General features: G+C 36.4%; 2 protein-coding genes and 1 long non-coding RNA gene across 5 annotated transcripts in view; 1 reads left to right on the top strand and 2 right to left on the bottom strand.

Annotated features, from left to right (window-relative positions):
- The window catches only part of LOC311298752, a 4,550-nt gene extending 713 nt beyond the window's left edge, over positions 1-3,837 (bottom strand). The window contains exons 1-5 of one of the 2 annotated variants that reach the window (XR_014628990.1): positions 3,543-3,837; positions 2,446-2,519; positions 2,253-2,380; positions 2,024-2,126; positions 1-1,207 (exon numbers count right to left, since the gene is read on the bottom strand). The exon at positions 1-1,207 is cut by the window's left edge and continues 713 nt beyond it. This is a non-coding gene — a long non-coding RNA (uncharacterized lncRNA). Of the gene's footprint in view, positions 1,208-2,023; positions 2,127-2,252; positions 2,381-2,445 lie in introns of both variants that reach the window. The other variant, XR_014628991.1, reaches the window with a different exon arrangement.
- Positions 1-15,686, top strand: part of stk39 (serine threonine kinase 39) — a 90,628-nt gene extending 74,942 nt beyond the window's left edge. For both annotated transcript variants that reach the window (XM_084421956.1, XM_084421955.1), the window contains 3 exons: positions 5,480-5,548; positions 7,358-7,422; positions 14,135-15,686. In XM_084421956.1, the coding sequence (XP_084278082.1) occupies positions 5,480-5,548; positions 7,358-7,422; positions 14,135-14,209 (209 nt within the window). In that variant the 3' untranslated portion in view covers positions 14,210-15,686. The remainder of the gene's footprint in view (positions 1-5,479; positions 5,549-7,357; positions 7,423-14,134) is intronic.
- Positions 15,687-17,430: 1,744 nt separating this feature from the next.
- On the bottom strand, positions 17,431-20,000 carry b3galt1b (UDP-Gal:betaGlcNAc beta 1,3-galactosyltransferase, polypeptide 1b). Its single transcript, XM_084421701.1, has 2 exons — positions 19,928-20,000; positions 17,431-19,606 (listed from the first exon to the last, which is right to left on the bottom strand). Exon 2 carries the CDS (start codon positions 19,391-19,393, stop codon positions 18,398-18,400), a length of 996 nt encoding a protein of 331 aa, XP_084277827.1. The 5' UTR covers positions 19,394-19,606; positions 19,928-20,000; the 3' UTR covers positions 17,431-18,397.

Raw genomic sequence — 20,000 nt, 5'->3', positions numbered from 1 at the left:
CTTGATTTACTGGATCTCGCAGTTACAGTGTTGCTTGATCAGGCTCGCGCTGCACTAACGTTAGTCCAAACTAATAAACGGTCCACACAAACACAATAACGAGTAGCTCAGTTTCGTTCCGCTTACATTGCGTTTGCCAGTTGATGTTGTGCTCGCGCCTACATCCGGCGGGAGAACCCGAAGATGCGTGCACTGAAAGAGCTCAGGTTACAAATTACAATGGATGTAAATGAAGAAACCGAGTTCTCCGACGAGCATGCCTATGACCGAGTGTGCGGTGACAGACGCGGCAGTGAAGTATGCTCTCTTCACCTGAACAAAACGCACCCAAGAACGAAAAGCCTTGTTTTTCCTAGAAGGAAAATGATGGACACGATGTCCTGACAGGCTGGATTTTGTGCAACCAGCACAAACACAATAATTTACCATTATGGCTTCTCTAAAACTCGATCTAAAACTTTCTCTGTCGCTCACTACTGCTCTACTACACCCACAATGAGAGCGCTGGCTGAACGCGAGCTCATATTTACCTCGGCATACGTCATATGACGCGTTGCTATAGGGGGAAAGGCGTATTCCAGAGCCTAGCACATTTTCATCAAAATCTCTACAACCAATTAGATTTCATTAGTAATTTCTACATATATGTTTTTAAAAAACCTCTTCAGACAAAATCAAGTATTAATTCAGTTATAAATTTAACCTGCAAGTTGCTCTTTAAGGTGATGAAGTTCTATTCCACTCTTCAAGATTTATTTAAAAAAAAAAAAAAACACTATGCACAAAATTAGAGTACAAACTGGAATAAATAAATGCTCAACCTTACAATTATCCATATGGATTGCAGCTACTTGGACAATCTTTTGAAGGACTATGCAAAAAAAAAAAATCAGCCTTGCGGAGCACTTTAGGTCAAGATAAATAAACGTTTTTTTTTCTAAACAAACTAAACAATTTTTTTTCTTAACCAGTTACTACTGGTGTATTTTAATGCTTTAGAATAGTTAACATTGGGGCCATAAATCAAGCCAAAGAGGAGAGTAACAACTGTGGCAAAGGTCTTGCACATTATCTGGCCCAAACTGCTCTTATAGTACTACAGAGAGGCACCTTATATTTGGGTTTGAGTGGACAGTGGCAACATCATCTTCAACGATAGTTAAGGTCCTCATCTTCTCCCCTTGTGAATGTCTTCTGGCTCTGTGTCCTGCAGTAGAAAATAAATCAGCATAAAATTAGGGTCATTTTTTTATTGTATTGAATTATGTTAGACCACAGAGTGTTCCTAAAGGTCTGCTCATGTAACTTCACTTGAAAAGTAAAGGTGGTCATGTTTTTTAAGCATGTTCAAATTCAGCCATAGAGCTAAAACTGATAAACGGAAAACATTTTCCCAACTCCAAACAATGCCATATCAGCATTGATGTGATTGCCTGTGGCATTCGTCCACAGCAGAATCCACGGCCATTCTGATTTAATGCTTTTTTTAGTTTTAGTTTAGTTATTTTAGGTCACCCAAAATCGTACATGTATTAAGGCACACATTCTGTTCATCACCCAAAACTGGTCATATTGCATCAGTGAAGATTGGTTTAAATCACTAGAGTCACATGGATTACTTTCATGCTGCCTTTTCTTGTTTATATCTCCTATATTCATATTCTTTCATATTATATTAATTTTATTTACTCTACTACATTACTGTTTAACCTTATGATTGTGCACTGTATTGTTTTAACAGGTTAGATATCAGAGGGAATGTCTCCGGACAGTGTTGTGAAGCAGTAATTTTCCACTGTCTTTGCTTTGGTAAATTAACAGCTTGTTGAATTTGTGCTATCAGATGAAGTCAAACTGATCACTGAGAAAGTTTCAACTACAATTATTTAATAAAGTCATTTTTACCATGACTTTGTCTGTTGATGATAAGTTTTGTATATCACACAAAATCTATCTCTTAACAGCATCTGGTAAATAGGTGAAATATATCAGGTGTGAGTGTATATGCTGATGATCTTCTTACCAGGCAAGTCTTCAGGATGTTTCCAGACTTTTCCCTCATAAACAAAGGCAGACCTTTAAGAGTTGTAGACTTTCTTTGAGGAAGCACATTGGAGTTTCTGTGTCTGAAAGACAGAAAAACAAATACGGAACAAGTTATATACAAAGTGAAGCATGGGAATTACCTTGAAAAAGAGATGGCACCATTCAGCCTTTAACCAGAGAGATATGATCACATGCAAAATAATTACTTGATGATCAAGTGAGGATCTTCATCTCCACCACTTGCTCTGTACAACTAGATGTGTATTCATTTAACTAAGAGAAAAAGGTGCTCTTCGGATCAGTTTGTGTGATACTGTAATACTCAGCAGAGACCCTAAAAAAAAAAAAAAAACCTTGTTGAAACAGTAAGAAACAGTAAGTAAATTCAGTTCAACTCACCTGATCTTTTAAAAAATAAAGGCCACTGTTTTAGCACATCCAAGGATCTTGTCACTGTACTGATGTTCTTTAGTCTAAAAAGGACAAATACAACAGAACAAAGATACATAATTTTATTAAACAAAACAACAACAAAAAAATCAGTTACAGTAGGTTAATTTAACATGTAGCAAAAATAATACAGAAAATGAATAATCAAATGTGAAAAAGAATCAATGCATAGTTTTCACTGTATTTACAGCGATTTTGTCTTTTGTTAATTGATTAACATTAAGGATTTAGCCTAATATTTAAGGATACACAATATTTTTATCCTATTCACTTTAAAACATACCGCACACATACTACCCATTCTATTATTTGATATGCAAAGCTAACATACATATTTTTAACATAACACATTAGTTTTGCATAGGCTTCTATTATTAAATTTTTCCTCTAAATTATATTGTATTTAATTATATTGCACTACTGTAGAATGACTGAGCCTCAACCTAAGCATGTACAAATTGTAACTGAAATTTGTATACGTGACAAATAAACTTGAAATTAAATTGAACGGACTGCGGTCACTTTAAGAGCTCATGGATCTAATACTGAAACATCTAGGTTTCACCAAATTGGTTATGTTCACTTAAGACATTGCCGACTGTGTTTACTTGAATACTTTTTTTGTTTTGTTTTTTGTTATTGACATAATTGTATGTGTATGTCATTATTAAATCGCAATACGCCACGAAAGATAGCTGAATTCGCACTCAGATTCTGTCCGAGTCCGAGAGAAGCGGCTTTCTGTCTCTCAATCAGCGCAAGCACCGCATTTAAGTCTTTATTCACGACTTACTGAGCTTAACATTTTTAACATCTTTTAAACACCATGCACGTCCTTGTCCTTCTTTTTCAAGCATGTTTCATCACTCTAACGTTAGTCTGGGTAACGTTAGCACGTTAAGTAGCAATGTGCTACGTGGATAATCTCTAACAATAGAAACTTATCGTCACCACGAAATATATCTTTTAACATAATACTATATTTTATCAACATATGTGTGCAATTTATAGCCTATTTTCATTCATAAAGCTTAAAGAAAACTTACCGCAATCAGATGAAATCCAGTCCCTTCGATAGCGTGGTTGGAGGAGGAAACCCCAAGTAACGTACAGCGAGACAGACTGCGCATGCGCGATGACGGGAAGTTAAACGTTCGAACTATGAAATCAAAATATTAAGTTTTCTCAACTTAATTGTTTGTGTTCATTGGACAAAATAGTAGTGCACTTGCAGTTAAATAGTTTTTATAAGTAAACTCAACATTGCAGTAAAAAATTTGCCCACTCAACTTAAAATTTTAAACTGAGTTAACAATTTGCAAGTTGGATTTTTTACAGTGTATATGTATGTGTGTATTATAACAAAACATCACTGTCCCCAATGCTGCTGTCATAACCATTACACCAAGTATTTTAGAAGAATGAGAAGTAAAGGGCACATCTTTGTGATTTTTCCAGAGTCAGTCATTCATTCTTTTAAAGAATGTATTTATTATTTGGTGTCATCACTAAACCAGATAGTACTGGAGAACATTAATTAAGAAACTATCAATTGTATTGTATTTTTGTAAAATGAATAACTTGTTTACATTATCCCAAAAGTAAAATATATGTCATTTCCATTACACATAATTACCACAACACCATTTTAACATAGAAGAAACCTTGAAGAATCACCCATGAACTAAATGTGCAGTCACTGTGCACACTGAAAGCATGACGATGATTAATAGCAATTTAATGCCACCGTGCCGACACGCCTCCAGCATTATACGCCTGAGCTCAAAGAAAATCCAGTTTCCTACTGGTAATTATGACATTGTGCTGGTGTTCATGTGCGTCTTAAAATGATCTTTCCAGAGTGACTTGAAGGCAGCGTTAGCAATGTAAAAAAAGAGATCTCGCAGGGTTCCTTCTGTTCTCAGCGTGACTCTGCACAGATCTGGGTGGGTGGTATGAACAAAATGGTCCAACTACATGTCAAATAACTCTCATTAGAGTATTAGTAGACTCTGCTTAATATCTGAAAACACTTTATTCTGATGCTCCCCAACAGACTTTATAATGACTAGAAGTAAGTTAGCAACTACATGTCAACTTAGTCTACCAACCCTAAACCATTCTACTTCAGTCTACTAATACTCTAATGATAATTATTTGACATGTAATTGCAAAGTTAATTATGGTTAGTAGAATGTCTGACGTAACCTTTTGTTGTTGTTGCTGAAATTGCAATGAAAACAATGTTCATATATAAATTTTTTTTTTTTTTAATGTTCTCTTGTTATTTGGATCTTGATGGACACAAATAAATAGATCAGATTATTCATAACGAATAAAATTCATAACTAATAAAGAAGTCATACTATTTAACACAAGTTAAAATAAAATGTTAATCATAAAACTCTAAATTCTGATTGGATGAGCCACATTATAACTTCAACGTGGTAAGTTATTAACCATAAACAACTAATCTCTGCTTTGTGTCTACCATTGATACATACCTGGGCTTTTTTATTCGTTTTTTTAAATTATGAATTCATTTGAATTTTAGTTACAGTAAAGTTAAAGGTAAAATTGTGTTGTGTTTTGTCATTTTTATTGGTTGTTTTTTTAATAGTTTGTATTAACTTTTATTTCAGGTTTAGTTATTTTAGTTAAGCTAAATTGTTTTGCTTTGCCAACTAGCTGAAATAGCTGAGGTTTTTAATATTTGATTTCAGTTAATGTTGTTTTTATTTCAAGACAAGTTTTTATTTTTATTTTATTTTGTGAGTTAACTCTAGTAGCCCTGCATCAGCCTTAGATCTGACTGGTTCAGTGCATTTGAGTCCATTGCGACTTGTTTGTTGATGTTTGTGTGTGTGTGTGTGTGTGTGTGGGGGGGGGGGGGTTTGCCAGAACATACTTTTAACTTTGTGTTCTGACAGTTTTCTTGCTGTAATATCATGCTGTGCATCTCTGCGTGTGTGTTTTCTCTCAGACACTGCTGATGGAGTTTCTCAGGAGCTCTTTTCTGCTGGTCTGGTCAATGGTCATGATGTTGTAGTGGGTAAGTTGAGCGTGCGTCACATTAAACTCAGTTTTCCCGTCTGCCGCTTTAAATGGCGAGCTCTTTAAAGCAGGATGGATTATGATTGGCTGTTAATGTTTTTACTGTTCATCAGCTAAAAAAATCAATCTGAAAGTGATTCCAAATATATCTTTTCTCTGTGCCATTATGGTTATATAAATAAACGTGAATAGGTGCCATGTAGTAACTACCATCATTTCAACTTGTAAAAAGCATTCGTGTCCTCATAGAGCTCGTAATTACAGCTTGTAAAATGGGAATTTTCTGAGAGCTTCTACTTGTTCCACCTGACCACTGCAGATTAATTTAGGCGTTGATAAGCGTTGTGATAGATATGCATAATTCCCAGTCTGAAGTCGGCTCAGAATAAAGCATCATGTGTTGTAATCTCGGTACGGTAATTACGACATGGCGTGAACGCAGAAACATTTCTCGCTCCTGGTAACATGGAGAATGAGTGAACATTGTTCATTTATATACACTACTGGTCAAAAGTTTAAGATCGGTTTTTATGTTTTTAAAAGAAGTCTCATTTATTTGATAAAAAACAATAAAAAAACAGTATTATTGTGAAATATTATGACAATTTAAAATGACTGTTTTCTATTTTAATATATTTTAAAATGTCATTTATTCCTCAGATGAAAGCTGAATTTTCAACATCATCACGTGATCCTTCAGAAATCATTCTAATATGATGATTTTATGCTCAAAAAACATTCATTATTATTTTCAATGTTGAAAACAGTTGTGTACATTTTTTTTTTTTTTTTAATTCTTTGATGAATAGAAAGTTCAAAAGAACAGGATTTATTTAAAACTAACATTATAAATGTCTTTACTGTCACTTTTGATCAGTTTAACTCATCCTTGATGAATAAAAGTATTGATTTATTTTATTTATTTCCCCCCAAAATAAAATTAAAATTCTTACTGACCCCAAACTTTTGAAGGGTAGTGTTTAATGTTACAAAAGCTTTAGATTTCAGATAAATGCTGTTCTTTTGAACTTTCTATTCATCATAGCATCATGAAATAAAAATGTAAAAAAACTGTTTTCAACATTGATAATAATCATAAATGTTTCTTGAGCATCAAATCATCATATTAGAATGATTTCTGAAGGATCATGTGACACTGAATTCAGTTTTGATCACAGGAATAAATTACACTTAACTATGTATTCACATAGAAAACAGCTGTTTTAAATTGTAATAATATTTCACAATATGACTGTTTTTGTTTGTATTTTTAATCAAATAAATGCAGCCTTGGTGAGCAGAAAATACTTCTTTTAAAAACATTAAAAATCTTACAGATCTAAAACTTTTGACCGGTAGTGTGTATTACTGATATTGTTACAATACAACGCAGGGTGAAAAATGTAAACAAACTTCTGACCATTACATCAGAGCAGCTCATGATGTTTCTGGACTTTAAATGGGGCTGATAACAGCTCTCCTGCAAAGGAGAAAATTGTAAAAGGAAACAATCTCAGGGGTCATTAGTCCACTAAACATGCAGAGCAATATGCTAGGTATAAGGGTAAGATGAGTCGCTCAACTCTGTCCATGCATCAGTAATGCTATAACCGCATCAATTAATGTATATGGCTAATATTCACGGTTACACACAATTTGGCTAGTGGGTAATTTGAGATCGAGACCCCGGCTTTAAGCCATTTTAGAGCAAATACATGAATACGGAGGTACTGAATATCAAGATATCATTTGTTTAACCATATTGCTCACTCCTAATGTCAGTATCTTTTTCTACACGCTTTCCCAGTGGCTGCTAACCTTCAGAAGATTGTAGAAGACCCAGTTACCTATAAAGTGTTGACCTTTAAGCTGGTGAGTATTCACATGCTAAATGTCACAGAGAATGTTGCAGGATTCCAATGGGGGAATATCAGGGCTGGAAAAGTCATGGAAATTAATTGGAAAATATTCATATACACTTTCTAATTACACTCAGATATTTCATTAATCGGCTTGAAATTGTTCTTTGTAGGTGGAGTGTTTATGAAAAGATTTTTTTGTACCCAGTTATGAACGATTGTAGAGAATGCAGTCTGTTTTTATACGATGCAGTTTATTTACTTTCTGCAAATTCATTGTGCATTGAATATATAACAGCATACGTCCCTCAGGTCCCACACAGCCATTCATTCATTATTTGCTGAAATCACGTCTTTGACAGCGCGTAATGCATTTTCATTACATAATTCCTTATTGAACACATGACAAATCTGAGAGAATATTAGGAGAGTGTTTAATGATGCCTTTTAATGCGCTAAAAAAAATGACAGAAGTGGGATATTCTGGCAGATACATGAATACACAAATTAAAATGTCACTGTTAAATGCATACAGATGAAGAAGGGAGCCCGGCCCCAGCGGCAGGATCCTGTGGCAGTATCTGTTCATATTTCCCCAGGACTTTTATATTTCAGTCTCTGTGGAGGATTAGAGACAGATAGTGGTGATAGACGGCACTTTAATCCACTTTTAAGTGGATACCGTTATATTGGATACGACGCCATTCACATGAATCTTCTGGTGAGATTGAATCCCAATAGATACGTTTCATGTAATGTGAGGTCCTCCATGGTGGTATTAAAGATATAGTTCATCCAAAGATAGAAGTTTTGTCAATGTTTACTTGCCCTTATGTCGTTCTAAACCCTTTTTTTTTTTTTTTTTTTGGAACACATGAAGAAAATTTTATGTACATTACAATATTATTATTTTACAAATAAACAACATAATAATGCTAAAACAGTATTATGATGTTAACGTATGATGTTTAAAAAAAAAAAGAAAAAAAAAAAGATTTTTAAATTGTAAAATTACGAAATAAAGTTGTATTGTTTTGAGAATAATCTCCAAATAGGCCTTTTATGAGAATAGTCATGAAATTTCAAGAATAAAGCTGTGACATTATAAGATTAATAAAGCTATATTTTGAATTAATGTCAAAATAAATAGTCAAAATTACGATATTAAAGTTTATAATTAATTTTCAACTTTATGAAGTTTTATGTAACAAAGTTCGGGAGGAGCATGTTCAGGTAATCATCTAATCAGCACAAGAACTAGCCAGTATAAATAAAGCCTTCCCTTACCTCCTGTCTCATGACTAATTTCTCAGCATCTCTCACCACCCCATCACCTCACATTCGGCTGGTTCTGCTCATAGATACCTATGATCTATACATTTATAGGGGGGAGTACTCTGGGGTCGGGCTGAATTCCGAGCTCGGAGCCCTCCCCCCGGACAGCAAGCCAAATACGCATTTTAATATTACATCAGATTTCATTAACATGTGAACTCGTGAAATTCGGACTTTATTTCATATTACTCCATGATATGATATAAAAAAAATTGTTGAAAATTGAAAAAAAGCAAAACAAATATATAGTATTTTTTAGCAAAAATATGTGTTACTGTTTAAATAAAAATATTATTTTTATTTTTATTTTTTATTTTTTTACAGTCATGAACATTGAATGAAACAACTTAATAAATACATATTTACATTTACATTTTACATTTACATTTACATTTATTCATTTAGCTGACGCTTTTATCCAAAGCGACTTACAATTGCTATATATATGTCAGAGGTCGCACGCCTCTGGAGCAACTAGGGATTAAGTGTCTTGCTCAGGGACACATTGGTGTCTCACAGTGGATTCGAACCCGGGTCTCTCACACCAAAGGCATGTGTCTTATCCATTGCGCCACACCACCCCCTATATTAGGCATTTAGTCATTTAGCAGACGCTTTTGTCCAAAGCGACTTACAAATTAGGACTAAATTAAGCGAGTCATCGTGAAGAGGCAAAAAAACAACGCAAGAAGTGCTCAAAATACAAAGTTCAGTCATTGTTCAGAGTAGCATAAGCGAGGATATAAAGGAAAAGGAAAGGTTTTTTTTTTTTTTTTTTTTTATGAGGATAAGTGCTCACGGAAGAGAAGGGTTTTCAGTTGTCTTTTGAATGTTGCCTGGGATTCTGCATTCCGGTTGAGGGTGGGGAGAGCATTCCACCACCATGGAACTGTGAATGAGAATGTTCTGGAAAGTGATTTTGTGGCTCTCTGTGGTGGAACCACGAGACCGATCGTAGGTTTCTGGTAGGGATGTAGACTTGTAGGAGTGAGTGAATACTTTTTATTTTAAAACTTGGCATTATTTTATGGTGTTATTTTTTTTATTTAGCATGATATCGCCAACTCTAGTGGCTTCCAGGCTCCAAAAAGGGCAGACATGTTTCCTTATTTCAGTTGAATGCCAGTGCAAACAAGATTTGTAAGCTACAGTAGCTGTTGTTGTATGAAAAAAAGCAGGTTTGGAACAACATAATGGTGAGAAAATCTCAGATGAACCGGAGGAAACGCTAACACTAAGAGCAGGTCCCGGTGGACTGGCCAATGCGGCGCGACGCCTGTGTTTAATCACTCCTTTAGATGGAGCCGAGAGTTGGCGGTAAACAACATCTGCGCGTTAGCAGCCTTTTGCAGAGAGCTATCGCTACAGCATCTGCCAGCTCTTACCCTTAACTTCACCCTCCAACCCTCCACAAAACCCCCCACAATGCATTTCTCACTCGCACCTGGTGTGTTTAGAAAATCACATTAGGACGTGTGGAGTTTTATTGTTTAATTTGAGCTTGAGCGTCCCATGAGAGAACTCCACATCACATGATTAGAAAACTACTCCACATTAAAGCTGAGAAAGCTGCGGATTGTAGACGGCACGGCGCGTGTGTGTGTGTGGGTTGTGGGGGGGGAATATCTCAGGCAGCCTGGTCGTTCAATCTCATTTATTAATGTCATCCCTGACTACACTGTGTGGAACTCAGACAATTATGCTGCTTGGATATTGAACCATGAAGAAGAATTATGTTGTGCTCTGTGGCTTGTGCATGTACATGAGCTGCAATAGAGAACGCTGAAAATACATAGATTTTAATTTGGATAAATAATGCAACACAAGGGTGTGCCTAAGTGACACTGCATCATGTAACCAAAAGTTGCAAAACTGACCAATCAGCATTTAGGACCGGAACTATCCGTTTCATAATGAGTGTTTTTTTTAAATCTACAAAACAATGTATATGTATTTCAGGGCTGTCACGCGATTTACCATTTTTAATGTAATTAATTAAATGATGTGGCGATTGATTAAGATAATTAATCACAAATCATATTTAGCTGAGAAATTGCCCCCGGAAAGATAATGTAAAAAATGAGAAAAGCATTAAATAGACATCACAAAAAGTAGCTATAGAAAAGGTAGCTTTTTTTTTCTTTTCTTTTTTGATTCAACATAGAATTTATTGCACAAGAACTTTTATATGTTCAAATATATCTACAAGTGTGAAGTTGTTTTGAACAATTATGATGTTGAAAAATGGCAACTGGTGAAATTCAGCCATGTAATTCAAAATTCAATTATCAATTGATTCTGAATCATAACAAACCTACACGCGACCGAGTGGTGATTAATCATCTTTATTTATATTTAATTATTATGTGTTTGTGAGGTAGTATTGTATTTTATTACATTATATTAGTATTAGTATTATATTACTTTCAGTAAAGTGAAAGTACCTGTAAAGTGAGTACACAACAAACAGACAAAGCAATAGTGACATGTTGTAAAAACACTCACACTTGTGTGTTGCGACACTGTCTGATACAATAAAGTCACTGCATCTTCTTATATTTTCAGTCTCTCTGAAAACATGCTTCAAACTGTGGTTGTGTTCGAAATCACCCCCTATTCACTATTCCCTACATTAGTCAACTAATATAGTTCACTTGAAGGAGTAAATGAAATCGAGTGAGTGAATTCAGACACTGAGTGCGCTGGACAGGCTGTCATGGAATCTTGCATGTATAATTAAACAATTAAATAATCAACTAAAAATGAATTTATACCTGTATGATATTACACTGTACCCACATTGGACCAGGTAGTTTGGAAAATGGATGGATGGATGATTCAGATGCGAGCGCAAACTTCTGGTCAGACGCGGGAATTCATTCGATGCTCAACTCTCACAGTGCATCATGGGTATTCTCTAGCCGTTGAGCGTACATCGGTTGTATGCGTAATTGTGGTGCATTGTGGGATAGAATGAGTGCACTCGATATCGTCCACTATGGTTTCGGACACCTCTATAAATGGCTGTTCCCTCAAATAGTGCCCTATTTAAGGCTATTGGGGGCGATTTCAGACACAGCCTGTGTCTTGTTTAAAAAACGAATCTGCAGTAAAATGAAGTGAACAAACAGTGTTTTACTGACACGATCTGGAACTTTGTTAAAAATAAAGTTCATCCACGCTTTCCTAATGTTAGGACAATGCAAAGACTTTATCCATAACTTAGCACTTCAAAATGTCTTGTAATTCTCTATCGTTTTTGTTGCTAGAGTAATCCTGTGTACTTGCGTCTCTCTCGTATTTACTCCTACATGACGTGTGCAGATCAGTGGGCGGAGCTAAAGAGGCAATGATGTAGAAGTAGGCGTTCATCATCTTCTGCAGAGGACGTGCACACTGTCATGTGACAGAATCCGAAACGAGACGTTTTCCGAGCTTGGTTTTAATAATAGCTGTACAATGACCTCTAATATGTCAAAAGATAAGGGAAAATGTCATTTCTGACCCCTTTAAGCTTATTAATATTTCCACACATTACCTTTAATAATATATCAGTGTCTACATTATGTGTCCATCAGAGGGTTTTCTGCATGCGTAAGCGCTTAAACATATGCACACACACACACACACACACACACACACACACACACACACACACACACACACACACAGAGAGCGATATAAGAAGCACTTCCTTCTTCACTGAGTAATTCATGATGCTTCACCCAGGAGAAATGTTATGATGAGTTACGTCAGAGAGGAGTTTTATGGGCAGACCTTTCTACGGGTCATAGTGCCTCTTATTTAGCAGACACTCACTAACACACATACAAACACACACACACCTCTCTGAGATCAGTCGTCTGACCCTGAGCTCCTCCAGAGAATACGGACAGCAGAGAGCAGGCGATCGATTTCCTCCACACACTCGATGTGTGTTTCCTGCACACACACACAGTGTGTTACCTGTGATAAGATGCTTTGCTCTCTCCTCCTGTCATTCCCCCCCCCCCCCCCCCCCCCCCCCCCCCCCCCCCCCCTCTTGAAGTCTATTAGATATTAGCTGTTGGAAATTAAGTCCAAATGTATGCAATTAGTAACCATTAGGGAGGGGAATGATTCAGATTCAGTGCAATTTAAACACTATTTTTGTCGCGTAATGTTGATTACCAAGTATGGGTTGGTTATTTATTCATTTCAGCAAGTAAATGTGGTCCAGTGCTCTTAAGGGTTTAAAAGCACAAATGAGAAGCTGCTATTGCTGTTAAAGTTCCTGCATTTCTTAATTTGCGGTAAAGTTGTCTAAACACAGTGCTTTCTGAGGTGAGACTGCTGATGTACTGTAAGTCCTGTTGAGTTTGCACCATGTAAACAGTCTTTTTCTGTTATCCTTCCTCATATTGCGCTAAAGTGTCCCTGGTTTTCTAGCGTTATGGAATTTGCGGTTGACTTTGCGAAACCTAGTGAGATGCATTGCTGTCTACTTCCCTACATAGTCTTCCAAAAGTGGCATCCTAACTTAAATAGAAGCTCATATATGACTGATTTGATAGTTATCCATCAGCATGTTGATAACGAATGCTGTATTAGGCATAAAACTACTTAGCACACAATTGCATACAATTCCCTTACATTTTTATATTTTTTCTGTCAGTACTTTTGATTATTATTACATGCTATGCATGAATATAAACAAATTTAACTAAGTTATATTAATATAAATAAGTATTATAATGAATTAAAAAATGGTCTGTAAGTACTTTATTACATTTATTATGTTATTCTTATCCATCTAATAGTCAAATTATTACCTGCTGCATATATATAATATATATAATATTATGTGTTGTAATGTAGAATGCCACCGGTAATAGTTTGACTGTAAGTAAAAAATAATAATACAAAAATATAATAATTGTGGCACTCTACATTGTGCCACATTATATTATTATATATTTCTAGAAGTCAAATTATTACCTGTGGCACTCTACATTCAATTATTGGCTGTGGTTGTCTTCATTATGCCACATTATATTTATTATATTATAATATTTAATAAAAAAATTTAAACAGTCAAATTATTTCCTGTGGTAGTCTACATTGTGCCACATTATATTTATCATATTGTTATTTTTTTTTTTACAAAGAGTCAAAATATTGTATGCTGTAATCTACAATATTCCACATTATATTCATTTTATTATTATTTTATTTTATATTATTTACTAATAGTCAAATTATTGTCTGTGGAAATCCACATAATGCCACCAATGCTGACAAAAGCGTTGAACCCAGAACATTCCTTTAAATAATGCTTCAGAAATTACAAAGGCGTTGATTTGTTTCAGCTGCATTAACACGCATGCGTATCTGTGTGTGTGTGTCTCCAGGCGTCTGGTTGTGACAGCACAGAGATCCCAGATGAGGTGAAGCTGATTGGCTTTGCCCAGCTGAGCATCACCTGATAGCATCTCATTCTCACAGCAGAGGGACGAGACTGAACGCTGCAGGAGACGACGGGACGGGGGTTCACTACGACACCGCTGCAAACTCACACTTCCTGTTCCTGTTCCTGTTCCTCCCCATTCTCCTCGCCCTCAGAATCTTTGCACTCGTTCAATCAAACGCAGCGCTCTTATTCAAACACACGTCCTCTTTCCCCGAAGCTGTATTTCCAATGTCTCTCACCAAAACATTCCAGCACCCATTTCCCAGAATTCAAAGCAGGAGCCCATCAGCTTTCAGCAGAGCTCTTACCGTATTATTATTATTAATAATAATTAAATTATTTTAATTATTTTTTTTATTTCACGTCCTCTTGTTTTTATGTGGAAGAGTAGCTTATCTGATGCGTAGATTGTAGACCACAAAACTGAAGTGGAGACGTCTCCCTCTGAATGTAAAAAGCACATTTCCATTCTGACTCTTTATTTTAGCACATTTTAACTGTATTGTACATAGAGACCTTCTGATGTCCAATGAAAAATAAGGGAATATTTCATTTTTTCATTTTTTTTCGTTTGTTTTTTTCCAGAGGACTGAACCGAACGCTGCCATGTGCAAACGTGCTGCTTTATTTTTTCGGGACAGCGTTGATGCTTCGATGCTAGAGGTGCCTTGTTCTTTTGTTTCTTTGAATCCGTGCCTAAGAGATGTAGGTAACATGCTTGAAGCTGTTCTACTGACACTGAACACGAAGGACGCTGATTCTTCCATAGTATTTTCACTGGTCGGTGGCTCGCATTGAAGTTAACAGCTGATGCACTTTGATTTCACCTTCGGCGCTTCGACTCGACGTAACTATCCAGATTTAACCTGTTAAAGCTTTGTCATGTGACAAACAAGGTCATCGCTACCACTACACACACTTAATCCTGATGTGTTGTATTTACAAAAAGACCGTCGATGGTTATGCGTCATTTTTACAGCACTAGAATGTGTTTTGTTTTTGAACCCAGAATGCATCTGTCTATCAGCAAACGTGAAGTATTTTGTAAAGGAAACCAAATGTCTACTACTGAATGACAGAAAAGCCATCTGCGTGTCCAAAACCAGTATAGTAGCTTGAATTAAATTAGTTTGTTCTCAGCCCAAATGTAAATAATGTTAAGTAAATAGGCTACTTTATTATTATTATTATAATGAAGTTGATTTGTGTTTTCTATATACCATGCGTGTACTCACCCTAACTATTCAGCCCATGTTCCCTTTCTGTAATCAGCGAAGAATATAAACTTTCTGCGAAGGTACAACAAATAAAAAAAAAAGAATTGCTACTATTAAACCGGAGCATGGCTGTGTTTTGGAAGAAAAAGGATCCTAACCGTATAATGTGATTATGATTTTATCTTTTGCCTGCCTCTGTGTGTGTGTTTTTATACTGTAATTGCCATCATTTACCGCCGGCAAACCCCCAGAAAGAGATTTCATTACAGTTTTTAAGTATCTAATCGTCTCCTCATGAAATGGTAGGAAACCATCAGATTTATGTTGAGCATTTATGCGAGTACTTGAACTAGTTAGGCCTGGGTAATTTATCAAATATCTGAAAGAGAAATGGGTAATGATGAGATGATTTTAGTACGTTTTTTTCGTGTTTTATATTGGTCCGCACTATACATATAATAATATTTATTATATTATTACTTTATCTTATTTTTTTTAGTAATAGTAAAATTATTGCTTGTGGTAAATGAAAATAAAATTGTATTTATTATTTTATTATATTTATTTTTCACAAATAGTAAAACATTTTTGCCTCTCATAATCTACATTATATTATTTATTTAAAAAAATTCATATATATATAATTTAACTGGATTTTAATTGAATTTTTCTTTGGGCTCTTAAAATGCATCAGATATTTTTTCATTATCTTTTTAGTCTTGGTAACACATTGAAATACAATTCTTGGAATACATGCAAAGAGCCAAAGTATTTAAAACAATTGAGAAAATGGAGTGAGATTATTTTCTTACCTTCCATCACGCTGTAGAAGGAGTCCAAATGATGTCACTTCCTGGGTACACAATTTATAACAAGAAATGACAGTGAAGTGTGTGTGTGTGCGTGTGTGTATATATACATACATAAATATCAGTTATGTCAGTGATGTGTGATTTTAATTGTTGGATCATACCTCAAAGGTCAAAGGCGCCATTTCAAAGTAATGGGACACCAAAGTGTTCCACTATTCAAGGTAAGTGCCATTATTGACACGATATTCACTCCGGGATGCCGATTGCTTTTAATCCCACCCTGACAACAGCCTTCCTGGAAAGCATCCCATAATAGACCCAGTCCTGATTGAAAATCGGTTGTTTTAAAGCACTCGCTCCATTATGCCACACACAACAACGCCAAAGACTTTATTTGTCATGGGTGTTGACGGAGTTTGGCAAGACCACCGGTTGGCACATCTCGAGCTGCCTGACCAGTCTGCCAAGATGCACTAGTGTGGGCATTTGGCAGGACGAGTGACTGGCGAAATCCTCCGAGGATAAAAGTGGGTTGGACACTGCTGGAAATCCACAGCACATTCATACCGTCAAACACGTTCATCTAAAGGCAAGACGTCAAATTCAAAGGTTAAACAAATTTGATAGAAATGTTAGAAACTCTTCATTTCCAAGCAAGCAAACGTTTTACAACTTGCTACAAGGCAGCAAGAAATTCTCAAATTTTCAGAAAAATTTGAACTAGAAATGGCATATTAGTATTTATTGAACATCAGTGTCTTGTAATATTGCTGCTGCCATTAAATAAAATGTACAATGGTTAAAGGGGTTTATGAGATTTTTTATTTAATTTTTTTTAAATCAATTTTGTATTTGATAAATAGTCAAAAAAACGAAATAACTGATTTCTATTGTAATATATTTTTAAATGTAATTTATTCCTGTGATCAAAGCTGAATTTTCAGCATCATTACTCCAGTCTTCAGCGTCACATGATCCTTCAGAAATCATTCTAATATGATGATTTGCTGCTCAAGAAACATTTATTATTATCATCAATGTTTATAATAATTGTGCTACTTAACATTTTTTAGTGGAAACCGTGATGCATTTTTTCCTTTAGGATTCTTTGATGACTAGAAAGTTCAAAAGAACAGCATTTATTTGAAATAAAAACCTTTTGTAACATTCTAAATGTCTTAATCACTTTTGATCTTGTGTCCTTGCTGAATAAAATGATTAATTTACTTTCCTATTTGACTAATCTTTGAATATAAATAAGCAAAACGTATACAAAAAGATCAATGTACATTGTTATATATATTTTTTTTATGTAAAAAATACACAGTATAATACAATAGTACCCATGGGGATTATGTTCATTTTTGTTTTCACAGTTAAATGCCACATCCCCTCAATAAATCCAGACGATTTAAAAATGAAACAAAAAATAATGAAACGCATGTGAATCACATTTTGGCCTCAAAAAATAAATAAAATAAATCCAACCCACCCAAAGTGCTTCATTATATCCCACATTAACACTGCGTTCCATAAGCAACGTTTCTACAGGGTTGACCATGTACAGTAGATACTCACTAGATGATACCAAGCGTTAATGACTTTAGATATATAGATTTACAGTAGAGCTACAAACATGAGTCAGCTGTTCAGAAGCAATGGTGTTTTCAACTTCTAGGAGTAAGAAAATAATTTGTATACCTCTTATAAATAACTAACTGTACATCGCCGTTATCTCTTCCAAGAAAAGACGTTTTTGAACATGTAAACAAACAGTATGCAGGCGCTTTCACATACAGTAAACAAAGCAGAGTTTGCATGGAACTTTCGTTTGTACAGCCAGAGTTATGTGCAAAGAAAAGTGAACGCTCAAGGACATTCTTCATCCGACACATTTAATGTGCATCCCCACTAAAAGAAACTCCGGCATGTTGAACCTTTAGAGACTGGCACAGTTATAATATTAACACGAATAGCATATTTCCCCAAACGATTCTCATCCCACTGCTAAACAAAGTGATCCACGGGTTGTTGAAATTCCCCCAGGATGATGTTACCGTTTTTTTTTTTTTTAAGAAAGAACTACAACATGAGCTCGGCGCGTCCCAAGGCTCCAAGTTTTGCATCATGGGTATTAAAAAGGGCACAAACACACAAGTCCTCAGGCATCTTCGACTAACACTTGAGATGCTTCTTGCTGGTCATGTCGTTCCAGATCCGATGCATCTCCTCAGGGGAGATCTGGTGTACGGTGATAACTCGACGGTACCTGCAGAGACTGTAGGCCATTTTCCAGTGATTGAAGCCACTGTTCTGATACGGGTGAATGCCCAGCTTCCTCAAACACACCCCGACGTAAACGTCCTCCAGATGCAAGAGTCTGGTGTGCAGGGAAGTCTTGTAGATGAGCTCCGCTACGTCCGCAGAGAACACGTACCCCGTGCCCGAGCAAAACGGTGGGTACTTGCTTTCGGGATAAAGGTCTCTGGGCATGTACCATTTGCTGCGCATGTCCCGTATGGGTCCGCCGTTGATGACGTACCCGGTGAAGTACCTCCGTCGAGGTTTAGTCGCCGGCTTCAAGAGCTTATAAACCAAGTTGTCCATGTTCACGAAGATGTCGCTGTCCGTTTTCATCACGTACTTGGCTTGGTTGCAGTAAGTCGCCACCCAGCGCATTCCCATCAGCGTTTTGAGAGTGAGGTTGTGGTACGAGTCGATGAAGTCTTCGACGACGATGTCGTGAAAGATCTCGCTTTCCTGCTCCACCATTTGGTTGAGCACCGCATCCGTACTGCGTCCGAGAAGAAACAGCGTAATGATGCGAAGGTCGCTGAACGTGCTCTCGTCACCCCACGTCTCCCGGATGGCCTGGCGGGCGTCGAACTCCTTGTGCGTGGTCGTGATGAGGATGACGAGGAAGGGCACGTTGGTTTCGCATTTCTTGGGCTCGTTGATGATGAAATCGAAGGTGTGCGGGTTCAGCGGACGCGTCCTGATGTTGCCGAAGGGGGTGGTGGCGTTGCTCTTGAGCGCTTTCGCCGTTTTACGCGCCGGCACGGACAGCTGGCTCGCGTAGGATGACGTGGGTCTGGATATACTTAGATACCACAGAGCGCTGGCCCAACAAACGACCGTCAACACGTAGAGGCATGACACTTTTGAAGGCATTATGATGCATTTACGTGCACTTGGAGCTGTAGATCTCGAACGGCCCCGCAGCCATTAGTGATGGTTCCTCAGGCAGAAATGCAGAACGCAGCGGCATCTGTATGCAGCTAGACAACAACTGTCAGAGCTGTCTGTTCCTCGTATAAAATTGGTGGGATTTTGTTGCAGGGTTTTGAATGCTCCCTGACACTCTTCTGCATGTTCCACGGAAATCTGAAAAACAAATCCGCAACAGTTGAATTGCTGAAAACACTTCAAATTGAAAACAGAAACACTGTATCTACTGACAAAACTGTTGGTAAATTACAGAAGTGACACAATTGGGAATGATTTTTATCTGCCAGTTGGTCATGGTTATTTCCCAAAGTCAATTATAGGCCTGTTAAAAAAATAAATCAATACAACCAAAAAGATGAATGTATCACGATTTATCACTATTTTAAAGAGAGCAATAGCTGAAGCAAACACACACCTTTTTGAGGTGCAAGTTTAAGAAAAGAGCTTAGTAAAGACAGAGTATAACTGCACACTCACTTAAGTATTTCAGATGTTTCGGCAGACTTTGTCAAAGTTCAACTTCTTAATGGAGATGACATCATCAATGACA

The sequence above is a fragment of the Rutilus rutilus genome (genome assembly GCF_951802725.1).
Source record: "Rutilus rutilus genome assembly, chromosome: 10".
Taxonomy (NCBI): Eukaryota; Metazoa; Chordata; class Actinopteri; order Cypriniformes; family Leuciscidae; genus Rutilus; species Rutilus rutilus.
This window is presented reverse-complemented; position numbering and strand designations above follow the sequence as displayed.

Coding starts and splice junctions, on each gene's coding strand:
- b3galt1b (XM_084421701.1), bottom strand. CDS start 19,393: ATGCCTTCAAAAGTGTCATGCCTCTACGTGTTGACGGTCGTTTGTTGG.